The sequence below is a fragment of the Lineus longissimus genome, chromosome 9 (genome assembly GCF_910592395.1).
Source record: "Lineus longissimus chromosome 9, tnLinLong1.2, whole genome shotgun sequence".
Lineage (NCBI taxonomy): Eukaryota > Metazoa > Nemertea > Pilidiophora > Heteronemertea > Lineidae > Lineus > Lineus longissimus.
Genome location: NC_088316.1, coordinates 7,533,232 through 7,552,722, shown reverse-complemented (window position 1 = coordinate 7,552,722; position 19,491 = coordinate 7,533,232). Strand labels below are relative to the sequence as shown.

The 19,491-nt window shown below is 42.3% G+C and overlaps 1 protein-coding gene and 1 long non-coding RNA gene across 3 annotated transcripts; one reads left to right on the top strand and one right to left on the bottom strand.

Moving 5' to 3' along the window:
• Positions 1-2,198: 2,198 nt before the first annotated feature.
• Positions 2,199-3,176, bottom strand: LOC135493625 (uncharacterized). The gene has a single exon (XM_064781099.1). It carries the CDS (start codon positions 3,174-3,176, stop codon positions 2,199-2,201), a length of 978 nt encoding a protein of 325 aa, XP_064637169.1.
• A 9,094-nt stretch (positions 3,177-12,270) lies between these two features.
• LOC135493698 (uncharacterized) lies at positions 12,271-19,491 on the top strand. Of its 2 annotated transcripts, XR_010448274.1 has the most exons (4): positions 12,271-14,361; positions 14,897-14,971; positions 15,140-15,193; positions 15,712-19,491. It is a non-coding gene; the product is annotated as an uncharacterized LOC135493698 (long non-coding RNA). The 2 variants fall into 2 exon arrangements; XR_010448275.1 differs by lacking the exon at positions 15,140-15,193 and having other exon boundaries at positions 12,272-14,361.

Here is a 19,491-nt window from a genome sequence, read left to right as displayed (position 1 = left end):
GAAAATGGGCAATAGGCCCTTTCCGGCTTTGGATTTGTTCAGGCCCTATCCATTTTCTAAGAAAAAGGAATCGGGTCCGACTGAGTGAAATACTCCTGTACTGGGAGTTTCCAGCAACACCTTTTGCAAGGGAGTCCCTAATCAGAGTTCCAAGTTCCATGAAGTTCCAAGTTCCAAGTTCCAGGGGGGCCATCTCAACATGATTTAGGTGGTGCTTCGGAAATGTCAGTTGTTAATGTTTGGAAATTAAAGGGAAACAATGCTGTAGACGTCCTTCGATAGGTGGCGCTTGACCACATTTACCTTGTGATGCATATCGCTTAAAGGGGTCTGTCACTGGGAGTTAATGTTAGAGGAAAACCATGCGATTTCCTCCGATAGGTGACGCTTTAATACATTTACCTTGTGATGGAAGTGCGATGGGGGCAGCAATTCTTTTCAATGTGCTTTTAGCCTTGTCAGTGTTCTCCACACCATGCAACGGGGGGGGGGGGATGTTTGTTGTGATGCTAATTTTGGGGGTTCTCCATACTATTCAACAGAGGGGTGACAACTTTATATCTGATGGTAACCCTGTCCGTGTATCCCACACGTTTTGCTACAAAAATGTGGACGTTCTGTTTGTGATGCATATTCTGAACGGTCAGTGTTCTCCACAGAGTTTGCACCGAGAGGGAACAAAGAAGTTCTTTTTGAAGGGATGCGCCCCCAATCCCATTGCCCCAATCCTTCCTCTGACAATGTCTGCCAGGCCCATTATTAGGCTGGCCCAATTTCTTTTTTGTTTGCCGTCAACCCGACCGACCCACCAAAATCATGCATACCCAAAAGAATTTATTGGCATTTTAGTAATTTTCTTTAGCATCTTGGAGTTTTTCTATGGTTTTGCTAAAATCACTGAAAATTAAGAAAAACCCACTTACCCTGTATGAATACCTTTGGTAGGGTTACTGCAAACGGACAATTAATTTGGGCCAGCCTTAGCAAGCATCTGAACACCTGCTGGTTTGGGTACAGAAACAAGGCCTGGACTTAATTCAGGCTTCCTTACTCATCAATCAATCTTGACAGCTTATTTGCAGATTCCTTTACCATCAAAGAGCATGTTTATAAGCAGTTGTAGTGACAAAATCGAAACTTCCTGTTCATCAAAGACAGGTGGAAAGGGTTTAATTAAATCTTATATAATAGTTACAATTCTAAGATGTATTTGTAAGGCATAAATAAAGGCAAGATTTATTCTCTTGTCAATGTTGTTGAGTTGAGGATTGCAACTGGGAGCGGATACATTTTACCCAGCATACTTGAAGGAAACTGAGGAAAGATATCGGTGAGTTTATTTGTAAACAAATATTCATTCCTATTTATCATATTTCGACCCTATAGTGAAGTTGTTATGTAGCATCATTTACTCTTTGCCCCACTCATTGATCCCCATTCATCAACTCCCGGTCAGAGACCCCTTCAAATGATACCGCCACCTACATTAAATTTATCGAGAAATCATGAATTTTGGCATTGAATGCATTTCTGAGATGGCCCCTTGGAACTTGGAACTTGGAACTTCATGGAACTTGGAACTCTGATTAGGGAGTCCCATAATATGTCCACTTACTAGATCTCAATAGACGGGCTCAAACTCAACTTTGAAACTTCTAATTAGGAGTCTAAACAAATACCGGTATCTTATCAACTCCACAGCTTAAGTTCAACCTACACCCGACTCCAAGGTTGGATAAGTACGCTACAAATAAACATATAAACTATTAGCAACAGTGTATAACAGTAATAATAATGGCAACGTGAAATTTAATTAAAAAAACGGAATATATATATTGCAACTAAATAAATGTCAATTGTGTCCGATAGTCGATCACAGAATCTATGGTCAAGTAGCACCAGAATGTTAACACTTTTCAACTGACCAACCTATGACATATGCAGCACACATTTATTGCTGGACACTACAAATCTAACCTCTTCCTCCGCTTCACAACTCGACCACAGCGGGTGGTTTTGCTCACTTGGTGATTGACACTACTTCCATCGGAGCACACGGCGCTCTGGTCAGATGCCGGCGAGGCATCACCCTGTCCACCCTGCTCCTTCCTATTCACCTCCAGTACATGTATCCTCTGAACCGATCTCACAAGAGGTCCCCTAGCTGTTCGAATCTCAAAACTCCTAACTAAACCATCTCAGCCCGGAAACTCCTTGGTCACTAGGCCTAGGGGCCATTTCATACGAGGCACGTTGTCCTCGTGGATCAGAACTAACGAACCTACTCCTACTTTACCTTTAGTTTTGAATTTGGTCACCGACGGTGGAAGATTACGGATATAATCTTTGCTCCATATTTCCCAGAACAACTCTAGACTTCTCTGTCGAATTATCTCTCTCTCGGTCAAATTGTCTTGAGTCAATTCGACCTCTGACTCGGCAACCTTCGTCTGGAAGCACGCAGTTCTACCTATTAAGAAATGAGAAGGAGTAAGTGGATTAGGACCGTCTACATCATCACTCACAAATGTTAGAGGTCGTGAACTGATGCAAGCCTCCACCTCTACCAAACTGGTTTCTAACTCCGACCGTGTAAGACACTGAGCACCCAGTGACTTCTTCAACGCGCCCTTGACAGAGCGTACTAAACGCTCCCACCATCCTCCCCACCAGGGAGAACGGGGAACAATGAACTTCCACTGAGGGCTTCGGGCAGCAAGGTATCTCACGAGTTCCTTCTGGGTGGCTTCAAACGTCTTAGCATTGTCCGAATACAATATAGAGGGCAGACCCCGCCTAGCCGCAAAGCGTCTGAGAGCCAGTATGTAATCCGGTGCTGACAAGGACTCCGTCAATTCCAAATGAACTGACCTCACAACTGCGCACGTGAATAACAGGATATAAAGTTTAGTTTCCGGAAGATCTAAACAGTACAAGGGACCGGCGTAATCCAAGCCTGTCACAGTGAACGGTGGGGCCTCGTGGATTCGGAGCGCTGGTAAAGGAGCAGCAAACTGGTTGCAAGCCTGAGCATCCACCTTTTGACAAGGAATGCAACGCTTCTTAACCGACTTAGCTAAGCGTCTAAGGCCTAAGATCCAATAATTGTCTCTGAGTGATGTAATCACGGTCTCAACACCAGCATGCTTCAATAGGACATGTTCAGATCTAATCATAAGGACAGCCAAGTGACTTTTAGGAACGATTACTGGATGCTTCTCCCTGTAAGATAACTCCTACTCGTAATAATCCATCATTCCCTATGAACGGTCTCAATCTAGAGAGGGACGAGGATTTCGGAATTGCCTGACCTAGCTTCAGAGCCTCAAACTCAACACCATAAGTCACATCTTGAAGGTGTCGCAACAACTTAGTTTTGGCATATACGAGTTCCTCGTGGGATAAATCGTCAGAACAGCTCTGGTTAGAGTCTTTCAGATATCTGAAGAATCTGAAGACCTAACCAGTCACTTTAATTGCCTTCGAAAACTTACCCCACCTCTCAAATTTCAAGACCTTTTCCACTGGCAACCATCTTGAAGCTACGATCATCACTGACACCACAGGTTTGGCCTCCTTCTGAAGGAAGTGTTCAACTTCCTAAAACGACACAGTTTCATCCACTTCTTCTAGAGCCTCGGACAACCAACCAGGACCAGGTAACCAAGTTCTAGAATTGACCACCTCATCCGCTAGAGCACCTCTGGTCAACAGATCAGCAGGATTTTTCTTCCCTGGGCAGTGTGCCCAAGCAGAAGTACTCGTCAACTGCTGAACCTCCGACACCCTATTCGCAACAAAGGTTTTCCACCTACTTGGTTCACCCTTAATCCACCCAAGTGCCACAGTAGAATCAGTCCAGCACCTGTAAGACACATCTGTGAGTTTCAAGGCATCACGGGCAAACACCAACAACCTAGCAGTGAGAAGTGACGCAAGGAGTTCCAATCTTGGCAAGGACACCTTCTTCACCGGGGCCACTCTAGCCCGTGAAGTAACCATTGAAACCTCGAAAGTCCCATCACCACGTGGGATTCTGAGGTATATCACCGAACCATATCCCTTCTCAGATGCATCACCAAAACAATGAAGTTCAATACCACTGATACTCGACCATGGGACTGCTGGGGTGTAACACCTGGGGATTCTCCAGTTTTTGATAACCTGAAATCCATCCGTCCACCTTCGAAACTTTGTCTGGGTTGCAAGGGGGACCTCCTTATCCCAACCAAGGTTCATCTGCCAGATCTCCTGGAATAGAATTTTGACAAACATGGTGAATGGTGTCAAGAACCCAAGGGGATCATACAATCTAGCTATGCAACCGAGGATGATTCTCTTAGTCAAAACTAAGTCAATGGGAACATCGAATGTCTTAAAAGCAAAGCTATCGCAAACTTTCAACCACAGCAAACCTAGAATCTTTACAGACTCCTTGTCCAGCTGTTTTGACCCAAACTCTCTAAAAAACATCTCAGTGACACCTGAATCATTAGAATTCCACGATGCAAATGGAAAGCTACCCTCGGCCATGACCTGATGGCCATCTTGAAACAGCTTTCCGCCAGCTTCATTGTCGTCAGCGCCTGAGATAAAATCATCGACGTAGAGATTTTCACGGAGTTCTTGGACTGCAAAAGAATCAGGATATTTAGACAAGTGGTGCTTAATGGTTGCATTCAAAAGGAATGGACTACTGGTATTCCCAAACGGAACACGAAGAAATTTCATGACCCTATTTGATCCATCTACTGTCCACAAGAATCTGTGTTCTTCCTGATCTTTGTCATTTACCTTGATTTGTAGAAAGGCTTTGGTAATATCTGCCGTCACACCAACTCTCCAACGTCTAAACCTAATCAAAATCTCAATCAAGGCAGGTAACAGGCATGGTCCAGCCTCCAGACAATCATTAAGGGACAACCCATTGACGCCTTTGGCCGAGGCATCGAAGACTGGTCTAATCTTTGTGGTTAGGCTAAACTCTTTTACTACTGGATGATGTGGCATATAATACACTGGATGAGTGGTAGAAATACTTTCAGGTGGTACCTCTGCAATAATGCCCAATCTCTCCAGTTCCTGCATTGTACCCCTTTTCTAACAATGGGTCTTTTGACAACTTGCGATTCAAGGCCTTTAATCTGAGTTCAACTTGTCTCTTATTGTCCAATAGACACGGCTTCAAGTTGTCTTTCCATGGCAATGTAACTTCATACCTACCATCGACGAATTTGACAGTCTCTTTGAAGTCACACAGCACCTTGTCCTCTGGCGCCTCTTCTCCAGGACTCACCCCGATCGACTCCAGATTCCAGAAGTTCTCCAGGGTGCTGTTTGGGATATCTGAAAGACATACTACTTGCACAGACGTTAGACAAGGTGAGGATGTTGCAGTGGCACTTTCTTTCCACCTGCCTGAGATAACCCTGCCAAACACAGTTTCCTGTACTACCAGGCCTACTTCTGGCAATCTTACCACACCCTGTTTGATGCAATCCCAGTATTTGTCTAGGCCTATCAAAATATCTACAGTGGCGTCTCTGTTTTCATCATAGCTGTCTGCTAACTTGAGATGACTTATGGACTGCAAAATCTGTTGTGGTATCCTAGGCCTATGCATTGTTGCACATATGGTTTTTACCTCGACTGCATTGAGGACCTCTTTAACCCCTGTAGTAGTTTCCAGCCCAAGTTGATAAACATTACGTGCAAAACTTGCCGACAGTTTACCATCCCCAAATGCCGCATAAGACATGTTCCTGGCCGTGACCCACACTGGGTCAAGCTTTTTTACCAACGCGCTGGAAACATACGTGTGATCAGAACCAGTATCGAACATTATGGTGGCCATCGTGCTGCCATTCCGACCACTGACCAGAACGCGCGCGGTTTGCAAAACAGTGTGGGCTGTTTGCCCTGCATAACTGAAACCAACATGCGACACCGATGGTTTCTTATCATTCTTAACATTCGAACCAACACCACGCTTCATTTCACCTTTTGGCTTACACAATAATTCATGGTGTTTACCAGAACATTTCCCACACCTTGCCATACAACCACGGGCAATGTGATTATTTGCCAAACAACGAAAACACGCACGTGGCTTACGAAACCGTTCATGTCTGTCATCTATAGACAGTTTCAAAACCTCATAACATTTATGCGAAGGATGAGTTTTGGCACAAAACACACAAAGTTCAGCACTGCTGGTTGTTGTCATTGCGGATGTGGCACTTCGCCGCAGAGTATGTACCTCGGTAGTTTTCACCTTGTCCTTGGTTGAAGTGTCCCGGAATCCCTCAGACCGTTCGCGCCGCTCTATCTCCTCCTTTAGAAATTGCAGTAACCATGCAAGGTCTCGTTCTCGGCCCGAACCGTTCCTGGCCCATTCCATACGAATTTTTTGCGGAAGTTTGGACAAAATCAACGGGGTTAAAAACAGCCCATAGGCATCCCCATCAACTCCTAACACTTCCAAACACCGCACGTGCACATTCAACTCGTCACGGATTTTCCATAAGAACAAAACACTCAGGTTATTACCACTCGGAACTGACATATTAGGTAATGCCTGAATGTGAGCGAAGATGATCCTTTCCTCACGACCGAACCGTTCTTTTAAGCATCTCAACGCGATGACGTAGTTGTCTTCAGTCAGTGAAAACCCCCTGACTGCTTCCAAGTGTCACCTTCAAGAAGTGACATCAAGTAGGAAAATTTAGATATGACTGGTATGTTTGAATTGTCAACGATGGCCATAAATTGATCACTGAAAGATTGCCACTTCGTTATGTCGCCTTTGAATTTAGAAATCTCGAGTTTTGGCAATCTGGCCAAAGAAGTAACATGACTGCCAACATGGCCGCCATGACCAAAGCCAGAACTGGGCGTTTTCTCGAATTCAACATCCTCAAGAATGGATAATGCATCAAGCTTTACCGTCAACGCTTTTGACCGCCAACTGCACGCTGCGTCTATCTCGTTTTGCAACGCCTTGTCGTCGTCTATCAACTCCTCCAACATCGTTTGACAACCGTCTAAAGCTGTTACCCTTTTATCAAATTCCGTGATCTTCAACTTCAGGCCAGCCATCTTGGGCGTTTTCCCGTGCATATATGTCGACAGTTCTTTCGCCTCCCGAATAACCCAGCTACGATAACCATCTCTTGACTTGACTAACTTCTCCATTTCGTGATGGTTCGCTCCACTTCGACTTCACGAGGGTTTCGGCACCAATTTTAGGGAACTTGCTCGCTGGCTGGCTAGGCTTCTGCTAGGAACGGCACGGAAGAATACAAAACGCCTCTTTCCTATAAAAACTTAGTCAACTCTCTTTTATTTCCAACAGGTCAAATATATAGCTAAACAATTACATAAGACATCACATAATAACATGTAAACTAGTGAAGGCCTTTTAAAACCGGGCCTTAAAACATTACATAAACAAGTGCATAACTAAATGATTCCCCAACAGGGTGTATGTGCTTAGTAGTGCATTCATCGTTCATCACTGCATGCACCTCGGAGACTGTCCATATCGTGATATCCGGTCGCATTGATCCGGTCGGAGAGACCAAAATGTTTGGGAAACTGTACTCTCTCAAATATACTCGACGAACACGTAATTTGATTCGAAACAAACGTCTTGAACTAATTATTACTTACATATTTTCACATTGATACATTGCCTTCGCTTTCGCGCCATGCCACTCTAACACACTACACCGTTGTTATTGTCGTTACTAGTATACATAACACTGGTTGTCAGTGATCACTTTACAAAGTGGACTGAAGTCTTTGCGGTACCAGTATATGTAATACTGGGTGAACACCCCCCCCCCCCAAAGGCTTAGCGAGTGAAAAAAGGGGCAAAATCGGCTGCTCCAAATTCTAATTTTCAAATTTTCTACCTTTCAAAGCTCTCTGCGCCCCCGTTCCAACACTAAAACGGTTGATTTGTGCACCCACACCAGTATTACATATACTCTACACCCGAAAAGAAATAACAGTAAAATCCCTTCACGCTAAATGTCTAAAAAACCATCAAGGGTTAAAATCAGCTACTCACGCAGAAACGTTAATTCCCAGAGTCACTCCAAACGATATCCAACATTTCTAACATTTCCACGTTACGAACACATCCAAATAAATCGAAAAATGAAAAAACACCCACCTCCCCTCGGGCTCACATCAGATATTTCACTAAAAGTCCTGCTCCTATCACACCACTGACAATAAAAAGATATTCATAGTTTTTCATTTCCTCACTCGGTTGGTAGAAATCTTTTAATTCAGGCATTTTACGAAGTTGTACTTTATTCTCTGCATGAAGTTCGTTGTAGAGAACAAAAGAAGCATCAACATTTCGGAAATCAATTGCACTTTCATTTTCTCTTTTCAATTGAAGGTTAACGAAATCAATGGTTTCTTTTCGATGTTCATCCCAAGCCTTAGATTCCCTTTGTCATTTTTCGATAGCTAAATTGTGTCTTTTCATTTCGTCTTGGTAACCATTTTTGTCTATGGCTTTGAAAAGATACCCCGCTCCAGAAAAGGCAACGGCGTTTACTACGGCACCAATTAACATTCCAGCCATTTAAAAACAATAAGAAAATGGTAAATAAATGACCACCGAAAAGGTTCAACAGAAAGATGTTTCAAATGAACAATATCTGAGAGATTTATACTTTAATCCCAAAAGCACTGTGGTCAATACAAATGAAAGCCAACTTTGGAGAAAAATAAAAACAGATACAATGGTAATCAAGAAAAAGGAATTAAAATGTTTCCTAGTTAGTTTACAAACCTACCAACTGCACACACCAATCACCGAAAAATTCACTTTCCGAAAAACAATGGCAAGCCGATTTAGTGGATTTACAGAAGTATCAAAAAGAGAATAAAAATTTCAGAAACATTTTCAGAGCATGCTCCGCACAAAACAGTGAACTCTATAGGCGGTTATTTCCGCATTAAATGATGTCCTAAAACGCGTCTTTATAACTGGCGACTCGTGTGTGTAGAGCAACCCGTGCGTACAGAGCAAAACGCGCGTATCTAACTCGCGACCCCTACAAAGAACATAACGCGAATGTATAACTACTGTCGCATAAAAGTGCCGTCGGATAACTGGTGTCGGATAACTAGTGTCGCATAAGTACTGTCGCATAAGTGCTGTCGCATATAAGGTTCCTCAGCCTCCCGCATCGCGGCGCTCTTGTGTCTTGATGATTATTGTTTTTGCTCTAAGGACGACATTAAAACGAATAATTAGGCTATTGCTTGTAGGCCGAGGCCCTTATATACATGTAGTACACTATGTACCGGTATCCTTATTGCATCAATTTTATTCTTATCACCAGGTACAGGTGTGGAGGTTGAGGTCGTAGATCTACTAGTACTAGTAGCAGGCACTGCAGATGCTGCAATATTATCAACCCGATTATCAAGAGGGACCTGGTTCTGTGTAGGCCTGCCCAACAAATTCACAACGTCTTGCAGCATGCGTGCTGCCCGCTGGAGCACATGTGGATCTTGATTAGTAGCCATTTTTCTCTTCTGTCTCAAACTCGGGATTACGTCGCTTAGAACAAAAGTAATAATAACTAGCGCCGCGATGCGGGAGGCTGAGGAACCTTATATGCGACAGCAGTTATCCGACAGCACTTATCCGACACTAGTTATCCGACGGCACGTTTATGCGACAGTCGTTATACATTCGCGTTATGTTCTTTGTAGGGGTCGCGAGTTAGATACGCGCGTTTTGCTCTGTACGCACGGGTTGCTCCACACACACACACACACACGAGTCGCCAGTTATAAAGACGCGTTTTAGGACATCATTTAATGCGGAAATAACCGCACATAGAACTCTTCACTGTCTCCATTTTCCGCTTACACAGTGGACTGTTAGGGCACTAACAGTCGTTCTCCGCGAGAGGGCGTACTTTACAAATTAACGACGATTTCCCTTGCGTTTGGACACTGTCTTGTCGCTGCTTTTCGTGCTTTTGCCGCGGTTATACTAGCAAGAGTAGTTTGTGCCTTTTCATTTTATTTGTTCCGAAATACTAGCGTTGGGATTGCTGTTCGCCATCATGTAATCGGTAAATATTATTGCTTTACGGTCTGGATGATTTAGGGAAAAGTATTGTAGAAGACGAACACGTTTTTTTCGTTGATTCTGTGAGAAAAAGACGCTTACTCGTAGGCCTACCGGTACCACAGAGTACCTACAGACCTTTGCGTTTGCATCATCATTCATGCAATCAATGCATGGCGTGTGTGTCATTGACAATGTCGAGTGTGTGCAGACTTAAAGGCGTTCAGGCTATACAGGCTACATCATGTCTGTGTAAGCCTAGTGTAACTCTCAGCTCAGTCTTACTCTGTGGCTGTTAATACTTGACTTGCCAAACTCAGAAATGCAGCGCCACTCGCTGACAAAGATAGAACAACTCGACATTTTTTTCACCGGTTTTCGCTGCGCATGCGTACCAGCCATCCGGAAACTAATAATGGCGGCAATCTGAACTTGTTTTGTGTAAGTTTTTGAGAGTTCAAAAAGTTCTTTAAGGCTCATGATTTAAGATAATTTAGCAATCTGATAACTATTACGTGTTAAGAAACAGACGTACCACAGTTATAACCAGTTTACCTGTGTGAATTTGCTTTCACTGCGTGTAGAACAGTTGTTTTTCTCGTCCGTCGCTGCGAAAGATGACGGCTGGTACGCATGCGCAGCGAAAACCGGTGAAAAAAATGTCGAGTTGTTCTATCTTTGTCCGCGAGTGGCGCTGCATTTCTGAGTTTGGCAAGTCAAGTATTGGGTGTGCGTTCATCATGATATTGTATTGCCAACAGGTCATGGATCTGGAGTGCATACTATATATCGGTACTAGGCCTAGGTCTATATCACCACTTAGGAAATAGACGAAGACGGAATCGGTGCGAAAACAAATCGAATGCGCACACTCGGAATACGTCAGAAGGCCTAGTAAGCTGACTTCGGACAGTGCCTAGAGAGACACGGCGATCCTTTGTTCAAGGGTCAGTGCAAACTTCTTCGAATTCGTCTATCAACGTAATGACGTAACTGGTGAAATAACGAGGAGTAGGCCTAGTGGTGAAACAATATTGCGCAATGTTATTTTGGTAGAAGGTTGTGGCAGTGAAGGGACTGTGTGCATGCACTTGAGGGAGTGTGTTCATCCAGATAGGCCTGTTTGAAGAAGAGGAATCGGCTCCAAAACAATTTAAACAATGAGTGCGCACACCCAGAACTTAGCTGACTTTGGACAATGCCTAGGGACACCACGCTCTTGTCAGCACCAAAACAGACTTCTTCGAATTCGTCTATTTATAGGACATTTGCAGTATTGCCAGATACGCCGGCACCACCTAGGGTCGCCAAAACAAACCATGTTTACAATAGATCTTCACAGAAAAGGATGCACATTGGCTCGAGACCACATTCGAAAGTCGGTCACTCGGGTCAGCGGGTAGCACGTGTGCACAGCATGATGCACTGTCAAGATGTTTTACTATTTGTAATACAATTTTTTTAAGGATATTTGATTGACGGGACGCAATAGCATCGGCCAGCATCACCATGGCAATGACGGCATGAAAGAGGCTCGGCACCTCCAGCACATATCGTTTAAGATATATTTCAAATCAGTTGAAAATTTTTTTTTCTACCACTTAATACATGTATTTCTTTTTGTTTTGTAGATTATGATTGCATTGGGTTACCAAATCTTGGTAACTCATGTTTAGCTCACCTCTTAGCAGAGGTGAGCTTATCCCATACCGTGGCGTCCGTCGTCGTCGTCGTCCGTCGTCCGTTAGCATGTACCCTTATGTAATAAAACCTTGGAGACCAAGTTTCGGTCCGATTCGTTTCATGGTTTGGCCACCAGGGGGCCAAACGTTAAAAGTGAAAATATGCAATATCTCCCTTAATAGTAGTCGGGAAATTTTGAAAAAAATATGGTAGGTACTTCTAGCAAAGGTGCATCATATATCCTCCGGGTTTTTGATTTGACCTCCTTTTCAAGGTCACAGAGGTCAAATGGTGTAAATTGGCCGTTAGGATGTAACGATGGCACGTTTCTAAACTGCAATGACTATTGATACCAAATTTGGTACACATTTACCCCTTAGTCAGGTGATCTCAGGGACCGAAGTTTGGTCCAATATGATTCACCACTTGACCACCAGGGGGCAAAATCCCAAAACCTTAAAAATGTGATTATTCCTTAACTTCTTGCCCGATTGCCACCAATTTGATATCATGTGTAGATCTAACCACCATACAGTATATGTCACACAGGTTTTTAATTTGACCTTCTTGTCAAGGTCACAGAGGTCAAATGGCGTAAATTCGCCGTCAGGCCGTAACTATGGCACGTTTCTTAACTGCAATGACTATTGATCACAAATTAAGTACACATGTACCCCTTGGTCAGGTGATCTCAGGTACCGAAGTCTGGTGCGATCTGATTTGCCGTTTGGCCTCCAGGGAGGGGGCCAAATCCTAAATTCTTCAAAATGCCATTATTCCTAGTAATGACTTGCCCGATTGGCACCAATTTTATATCATAGGTACATCTAATTCTAACAACCATTCAATGTGTCACCCGGGTCTTCTTTGATTTGACCTACTTTTCAAGGTCACAGAGGTCGAATGTACTGTAAATTGGCCATTTTGGGGAAATTGTAATTGCTTGGACCTACATCAAACCTAACACTACATGACACAATACCATGCTCTTTATCCATCTTTCCTCCACATGGGGTGAGCACAATGGCCCTGGCCATTTCATTTTTAAATGTGGCATTGCAGGCCCTCCGTGCCACCCCTGGGGTTTTTAATGCCACTTGTGCCCACACTCAGTCAGTCAGTGTTTTGAAGAATGTAAAATCCGTAAGTATTTACTAAAATTTTAATACAGCCTTTTATTTTACAATAAAATACTGTTACTACTGTTGTCCATTCATGATAAATTATTTGTCCGCATCGTTTTTGGGCTATGGATGATGGAGTGTAAACGAGTGGACTGGATGGTCAAACTTTTTCAATACAAATTTTTGATTTAATTGATCTGTTATCGCTTGGAATTGAAAGTCATGGCATCGGTCGTTTTTTTAAAAAAACTGCTTGTCATTTTTTGGCATGTGATATTTGACCCTTTATATCCTAACCGGCCGATATTCGGCCACTGATTTTTGTCTAGTTTCCTAGCCTAGCGGTTTATGCCTGTTTCGCCTATTCCTGTTTCGCCTATTCCTGTTTCGCCTATTCCTGTTCCGCCTATTCCTGTTCCGCCTATTCCTTTTTCGCCTATTTCCTGTTTGGCCTATTTCCTGTTTGGCCTATTTCCTGTTTGGCCTATTTCCTGTTTGGCCTATTCCTGTTTCGCCTACTTTCCAGTACCCCTACAATAAATCGACTCTCCCACGGGGAACCTTAGGGATGCATGTCCATTTTATGGGGAAAATGTGAGGGGACAATTGGATGATGTTAACGATGTGATGACAATTTGACTAATCAAATGCCATCAACTTTGTTAACAAACCATGCCATGACCGTTTTGAAAGTCACCTTGAAAGCGGGGACAGTCCGGGACTTATTTGACCATAGGACCATAGGACCATACTGACACACAGTAAAAACTAATAGATTAAGTAGAGTAAAGCAGTCGTTTATTTTATGAAAACTGAATTCATGAGTTTTTGATAAAAATACATAATATTGTACATTCTCATAACTATTTGATCAAAATCAGCTGTAAAACCCATGTCATAATATACATGTAGGTACAGCACATATAAAGTCAAACAAGGTGGAAAATACATATCATGATATTATGTCAGACAAGGTAACTGATGGCATCAACGTAACTCATTATGTCCCTCTCTCCATTGACGTATTGTTCTTTGAGGCGTAACATGCGTTCGTCAATGCGTACATATGTGGCTCTCCTCGGGTTTGGTCGGTCAGTAAGGGACGGTTCATATTCCTACGTCTGTGGGGAGGTTAGCAATACATTTGAATAGGCGAAACAGGAATAGGCTAAACAGGAATTAGGCGAAACAGGAATAGGCTAAACAGGAATTAGGCGAAACAGGAATAGGCGAAACAGGAATTAGGCGAAACAGGAATAGGCGAAACAGGAATAGGCGGAACAGGAATAGGCGAAACAGGAATTAGGCGAAACAGGAATAGGCGAAACAGGAATAGGCGGAACAGGAATAGGCGAAACAGGAATAGGCGAAACAGGAATAGGCGAAACAGGAATCGGCGGAACAGGAATAGGCGAAACAGGAATACACCAGCCTAGCTGCCTGCCAGTATGTACCTAATCTCAAGCAACACCATCGCCATCATGAAACTAAGGCTGGTTTTCGGGCGGTTTAGGGATATGGCGGTGCAATATACTTGTTTTCATCCGTTTGATGAAATAATACTAGTGAAATTAATTAGCTGTCTTGTACATGGGGGGGGGGGCATTTGGAGGTCGTTTGGGGTGAAAATTGCTGAAATACTGGGAAACACAAAAAAAATTTCAAGGATTTAAAGAGTTAAAACAGAATAAAATCTTTTTTCATCTGACTCTGAGTTGGGCTTTGTGCTGGGTCAAACTTCTTTTCTTAAAATTCATACTGTATGATGTATGAAGTTCAACTTCATACACAAGCTCAGCTCCTGCATCATTCAGTCCATAAAACTTTTTACTTCTCGTGCGACATGTATGTAAAGGCAAAAAAGGTTTGACTGTCATTGTCTTCACTTAGGCAGCCGCAGAAACGTTTCTTATGTCTTTCTGAATGATGAATATGATTGTCGAAATGTTTTCAAAGGATTCAAATTGTTATTTTTTTGCAGAGTGTGTGATAAACATGTGTAAAGAAACCTTTCGTAAGATGCCAGAAGAGCTTTACAACAATCTTGGACTGGGAGGTAAGAAACATGCAATTTTTAAATTGCCTTTTAACCATTCATGTCTTCTCCATCATTTCATCTTCCGACTTCGTCGTGGACAATTTGCACAGCAAACAGCAATTAGATAACTTTCATTTGACAAATGTTATGTTATTTCATATTGAGGCCATCATAAACTTCTTGTAGGATGAGTTGCCGCAGACAGAGATGAAAACCATGATGAATGTCTGTGAGCAAGAGGTGAGTCTGAAATTTGACAAATGGTCAGCCTTATTGACAGCACATGACAGGCGAGAAACTTGAAGCGAATTGGGTTAAACTGACCGGCTGCAACCAAATACACTGCCTAGAGATGATTTTGAATCACTTCATGCATTGTCCTGTGGATAGTCATGAAACAATAAAAGACCTACGTACAGAGATGGGTACATTTTCAGACATATGGAGTAATTTGTGCTCAGAGGAACGCAGTGGCACAACGTTTTAAGCATCAACATTGTGATCGGGAGGTCCTGGGTTCGATACCCGGCATGTGCCACTTTGTAACTCTTACCTTCTGGATAGGCTGGGTAATGAAAGCTCTTTTAAAGCGCCATATAAAATTCCTTGTTATTATCGTTATTTGGGCTGATTTTGTTGGGAAACACGAAAATATGTCACTTGATTGTCCACTGCATTCTTATTATACACTTAATTTGTTATCAAAGTAAAGCATTATCATCACATCATAGATGAAATTTAATAATTTGATTTTCCAGGCTATGATTTGTTTAGTACAACAATGCGAGGGACTTAACAAAATTGAGGCGGATGTTCTTGAGGCAGTGTCGGTGCATGGAAGAAACGGAAACATTGGATTAAGGATTTATTTCATAGTGAATTACACAATCACAAATGGATTACACACGTTCTGGATTAGACTAGTTCCTGCTGCAACTGACATTTTTGCAGGTGCTCACTCGTAGGCGATTCCTTGATGTCTTCCTTGGATTTTACATGATATTATGTCATTTTCGCCAACATCGGGTTTTGGCGCCAAGACGTTTTTTCCTAGAACAGTTGATTTAAATGCCGAATGTGGTCAGTTTTAATTTATATCGCAGGTGTCTACCCAAACAATTTTAGATGCTTTCTGCTGAATCTTCTACTACTACTGTTTTTACTGGGGTTTCATCGATGTTTTTTGGTGGAGTGTGACTCTAAAGTAATAGGCAGCTTGTTATGCCCTCGCCAATGCGTAAAGCATTGCGGAGGCATTATGTTTTACCAATGTCCGTCAGCCGGTAGGCGTCAGGCGTCTGTAAACTTTTCGTTTCCTCTCATTTTAACGAGAACGCTTTGAGTAATAACCATGTAACTTTTTATGTGGGTAGAAAAAGATAACGTGTACAGGGGGCATTACAGACTAACTCTTTCACGATGTCAACTAAACCTAGTCAGCTATGACACCAGCTGCTCGGGGTTGTCTGAAAAACACTTCACTTTCCTAATACACCAACTCAATGTGCTCACCGGGGCATATGCTACGCCCTGCGTTGCTCTTGTTATTGCAGTATTTTTGTTCTTCCTCTGGTTCACCTATAAACTATTTTTCCAATCTCCAATCATGTTTGATGCTTTAGCCATTTTGTTTCAGCTCTTAGATAGTAGAAAAACGTGTTATTCATTATTTCTGGTAGCACAAGTCCTGGCACGAAATACCTTTCCCGCCATAATATCAGTACCAAGACGTCACAGGGTAGGTCCTAACTCCAGGAAACGCCTTACTAGTGCACTGTTCCACGTGAAAAGGGTCACTGCTTGGAGAGCTAAATGGGTCAACATCAGAAAAGCGCGATAATTCAGTCTTTGGAATTTTTCCTTTTTTTGTGCAATTTGTTGATGGAAACTACTTATGTAGAACAGGAGGTGACTGGGCAGCGGACAGCTGGGTAATATTGCCCTTAACCCCTCGCCTCCCTAGAGGGGACGATATATCGTCCCTGTATTTTGTCTCGCGTAGGTGGTACGATATATCGTCCCTATACTAATGCTTTAGTATAGAACTCTCAGTACACGTTAGACGCTATTGTACAGTGTATTCGTGTCCCTGGTGATCTGCAGAAGACTAGATTTAGTTTCATTCATAATCATAGTTTACAGAGGGCGCTGCAGTTTGATGGGCGCTTGTGCAGCGTCACAGTACAAGAACTGATCAGCATAAATTAATATTATATTGTATTATTCGATCAATCAGTAATAGAATCAATCAAAGTTTATCAATCAAGTTACGTTGATCATTAACAGGTTGTAACTGCATCAATTACAGTTCCATATACTTTGTTCAAATCAGAAAAATCAATCAATTAGAGCAAAATCAATCAAAAAATATTGATTATTACTGATTATTGATTACCTCTTACCTAATTGATACCCAGAAACAACGCCAATTGATAGCCAAGGTAATCAGCTTTACAAAAATGTATGGTTTTATTAGTCGTACTTCCACCTATCAAATCCCCGTGTCCTTTGCGCTTACACCTATGAATTGTCGTGTCTAAATAGACCCGTGTGTCAAATCCCCGTGTCTATTAGCCCCATCGAGCTCGATGGGGCTAATCGGGGTTAATTTAGACCCGTGTTCAACATGGGTTTTTGATAGGTGGAATCTGAATAGACACGGCAATTGCAAGTTCTAAGATCCGGCGACAGATGGCGCGGTGTAGTTGCCTCGGTATTGCGCATGCGAAATTCCCCTCCAACGGGAAAGAAACACAGGAGAGCTCCCTACCTACAGCGCACCTGTCGCCGGGGCTATTAACCATTATCTAACACAACTGATAGGTGTAAGTGCGCCGCTGGTTTTTTGACACACGGCGAAGACACGGGTCTTGAAAAAACACAGGGTTTTATCATAGGTGGAACTATGACTATAAATCAAGGATGCATAATGAAGGAGGTACAATATTTAAAAGTATTTTTACGTTATTTTGCATAAAACTGGTAAAAAATCTCGGTACATCGCGTTACATAGGCCTCGGGAGCCAAAGGGTTAATAATGCCTAAGGTCCTTTAATAATTTTGGTACCAACCCAAGTGCTTGAAGTGGTTGAAATACCATAACCTATGCAGACACGTGAGGGCCATTTACACGGAACCAGTGATCTTGACCGATCCAGATCATTCTAGATTGGTTTGCTGCGTTTATCCTCTTGACTCCCAAAACTTGAAAATCACGGGATCCCAGGGTGGTCACGTGGTTGCGAAATTGGGTCTGACGTTCGCATACAACCGCCAAAGTCCGGTGACGAGGCACCATCTACCCAGGCATGCTCTAACTGACCCTACTGTACATCAAACACGCTAAAACCAGCAATAAAATAGCGTCCCAGCTCAAGGGAATAAAAATATTACTGAGACCGACCTGTCGGTCGTTGGGAAAAAAAACATTATTTCAAAATGACTGACTGGTCGGTCACCGGGATTCAAGAGGTTGACTGCGCACCATTGGTCATTCGCAAGAAACACAATGTTTAAGTTTTGAATATAAAGTTAAAATAAAAGATTGAGGTGTGTCGTGTAATCAAGCAATGTGCGTATTCATTTACGCGACACTCGTTAATCATCTTCTGTAATAATTTGTTTGAGTAATCTTGGAAAATTTGGAAAATGGCGTCCATTACATTTACATTCTTCGCTCGTGCCTCATCTCAACTAGAGCCCTTTGACGAGAGAAAATGGCTTTTTCTGGCATTTATCTGAAAAAACTTGACTTTCCTGAGAAACGTGACAGTGCCCAAGTTGTAGGCTAATTACACATTTCTTCAAGTCCCAATATAACATTCATTGAGTTAAGTTGAAATCAGCATGACAGTGAACTGAATGGCTGCAAGAATTTCCAGCAAGTACTTGTACCGGTAATATTTTTGTCTGACAACAACCGTTTTTGGGCCTTTTGAGCTTATTTGACCTTATTATATATGAGAGTAGTAGACAGATCAAGTTGTTTGAAATGACTGACATAATTTTAAAAGCCCTTGTCCTGCAATTGCCACCGTGATAATGTATCTCAAGTGCCCAAGCCACATATGTACAAATGATAATCATGTTTGGCAAAATTAAATGTGTGGTGAATATTGAAAGTTCAAGTGTGAACACATTATGTAAAAGTGTGGAATTACACATTGAGAACTGTATAATCCCAGTAAATGATTTTTATACATATTGTATTATTGAAGTCATGAAGACTGTGAGTGTGAATTTTATCCTGATACTTAAAGGCAGAAAGGGAATTGAAGATAGTGACAAAAATTGTATTTTTTCCTAATGTTAAGTCGGGATCGTGGGATTATTGATTTCTGCCCGTTTCTAGTATTGTGAGAATGTATTTGGTCATTTGTTTTGATGCATGAATGAAGTAACCCGGATCGCAATTATTGAAAAATTTGTGTAGAAACTTCATTTGTAGTAGAGTGTGTTTATCTGTTACTTCTAATGCTTTTAAAGTCTTGAATAAGGGTTTGGTGTGGGCTATGAGCAGAGCAGATAATAATAATTAA

Coding starts and splice junctions, on each gene's coding strand:
- LOC135493625 (XM_064781099.1), bottom strand. CDS start 3,176: ATGATTAGATCTGAACATGTCCTATTGAAGCATGCTGGTGTTGAGACC.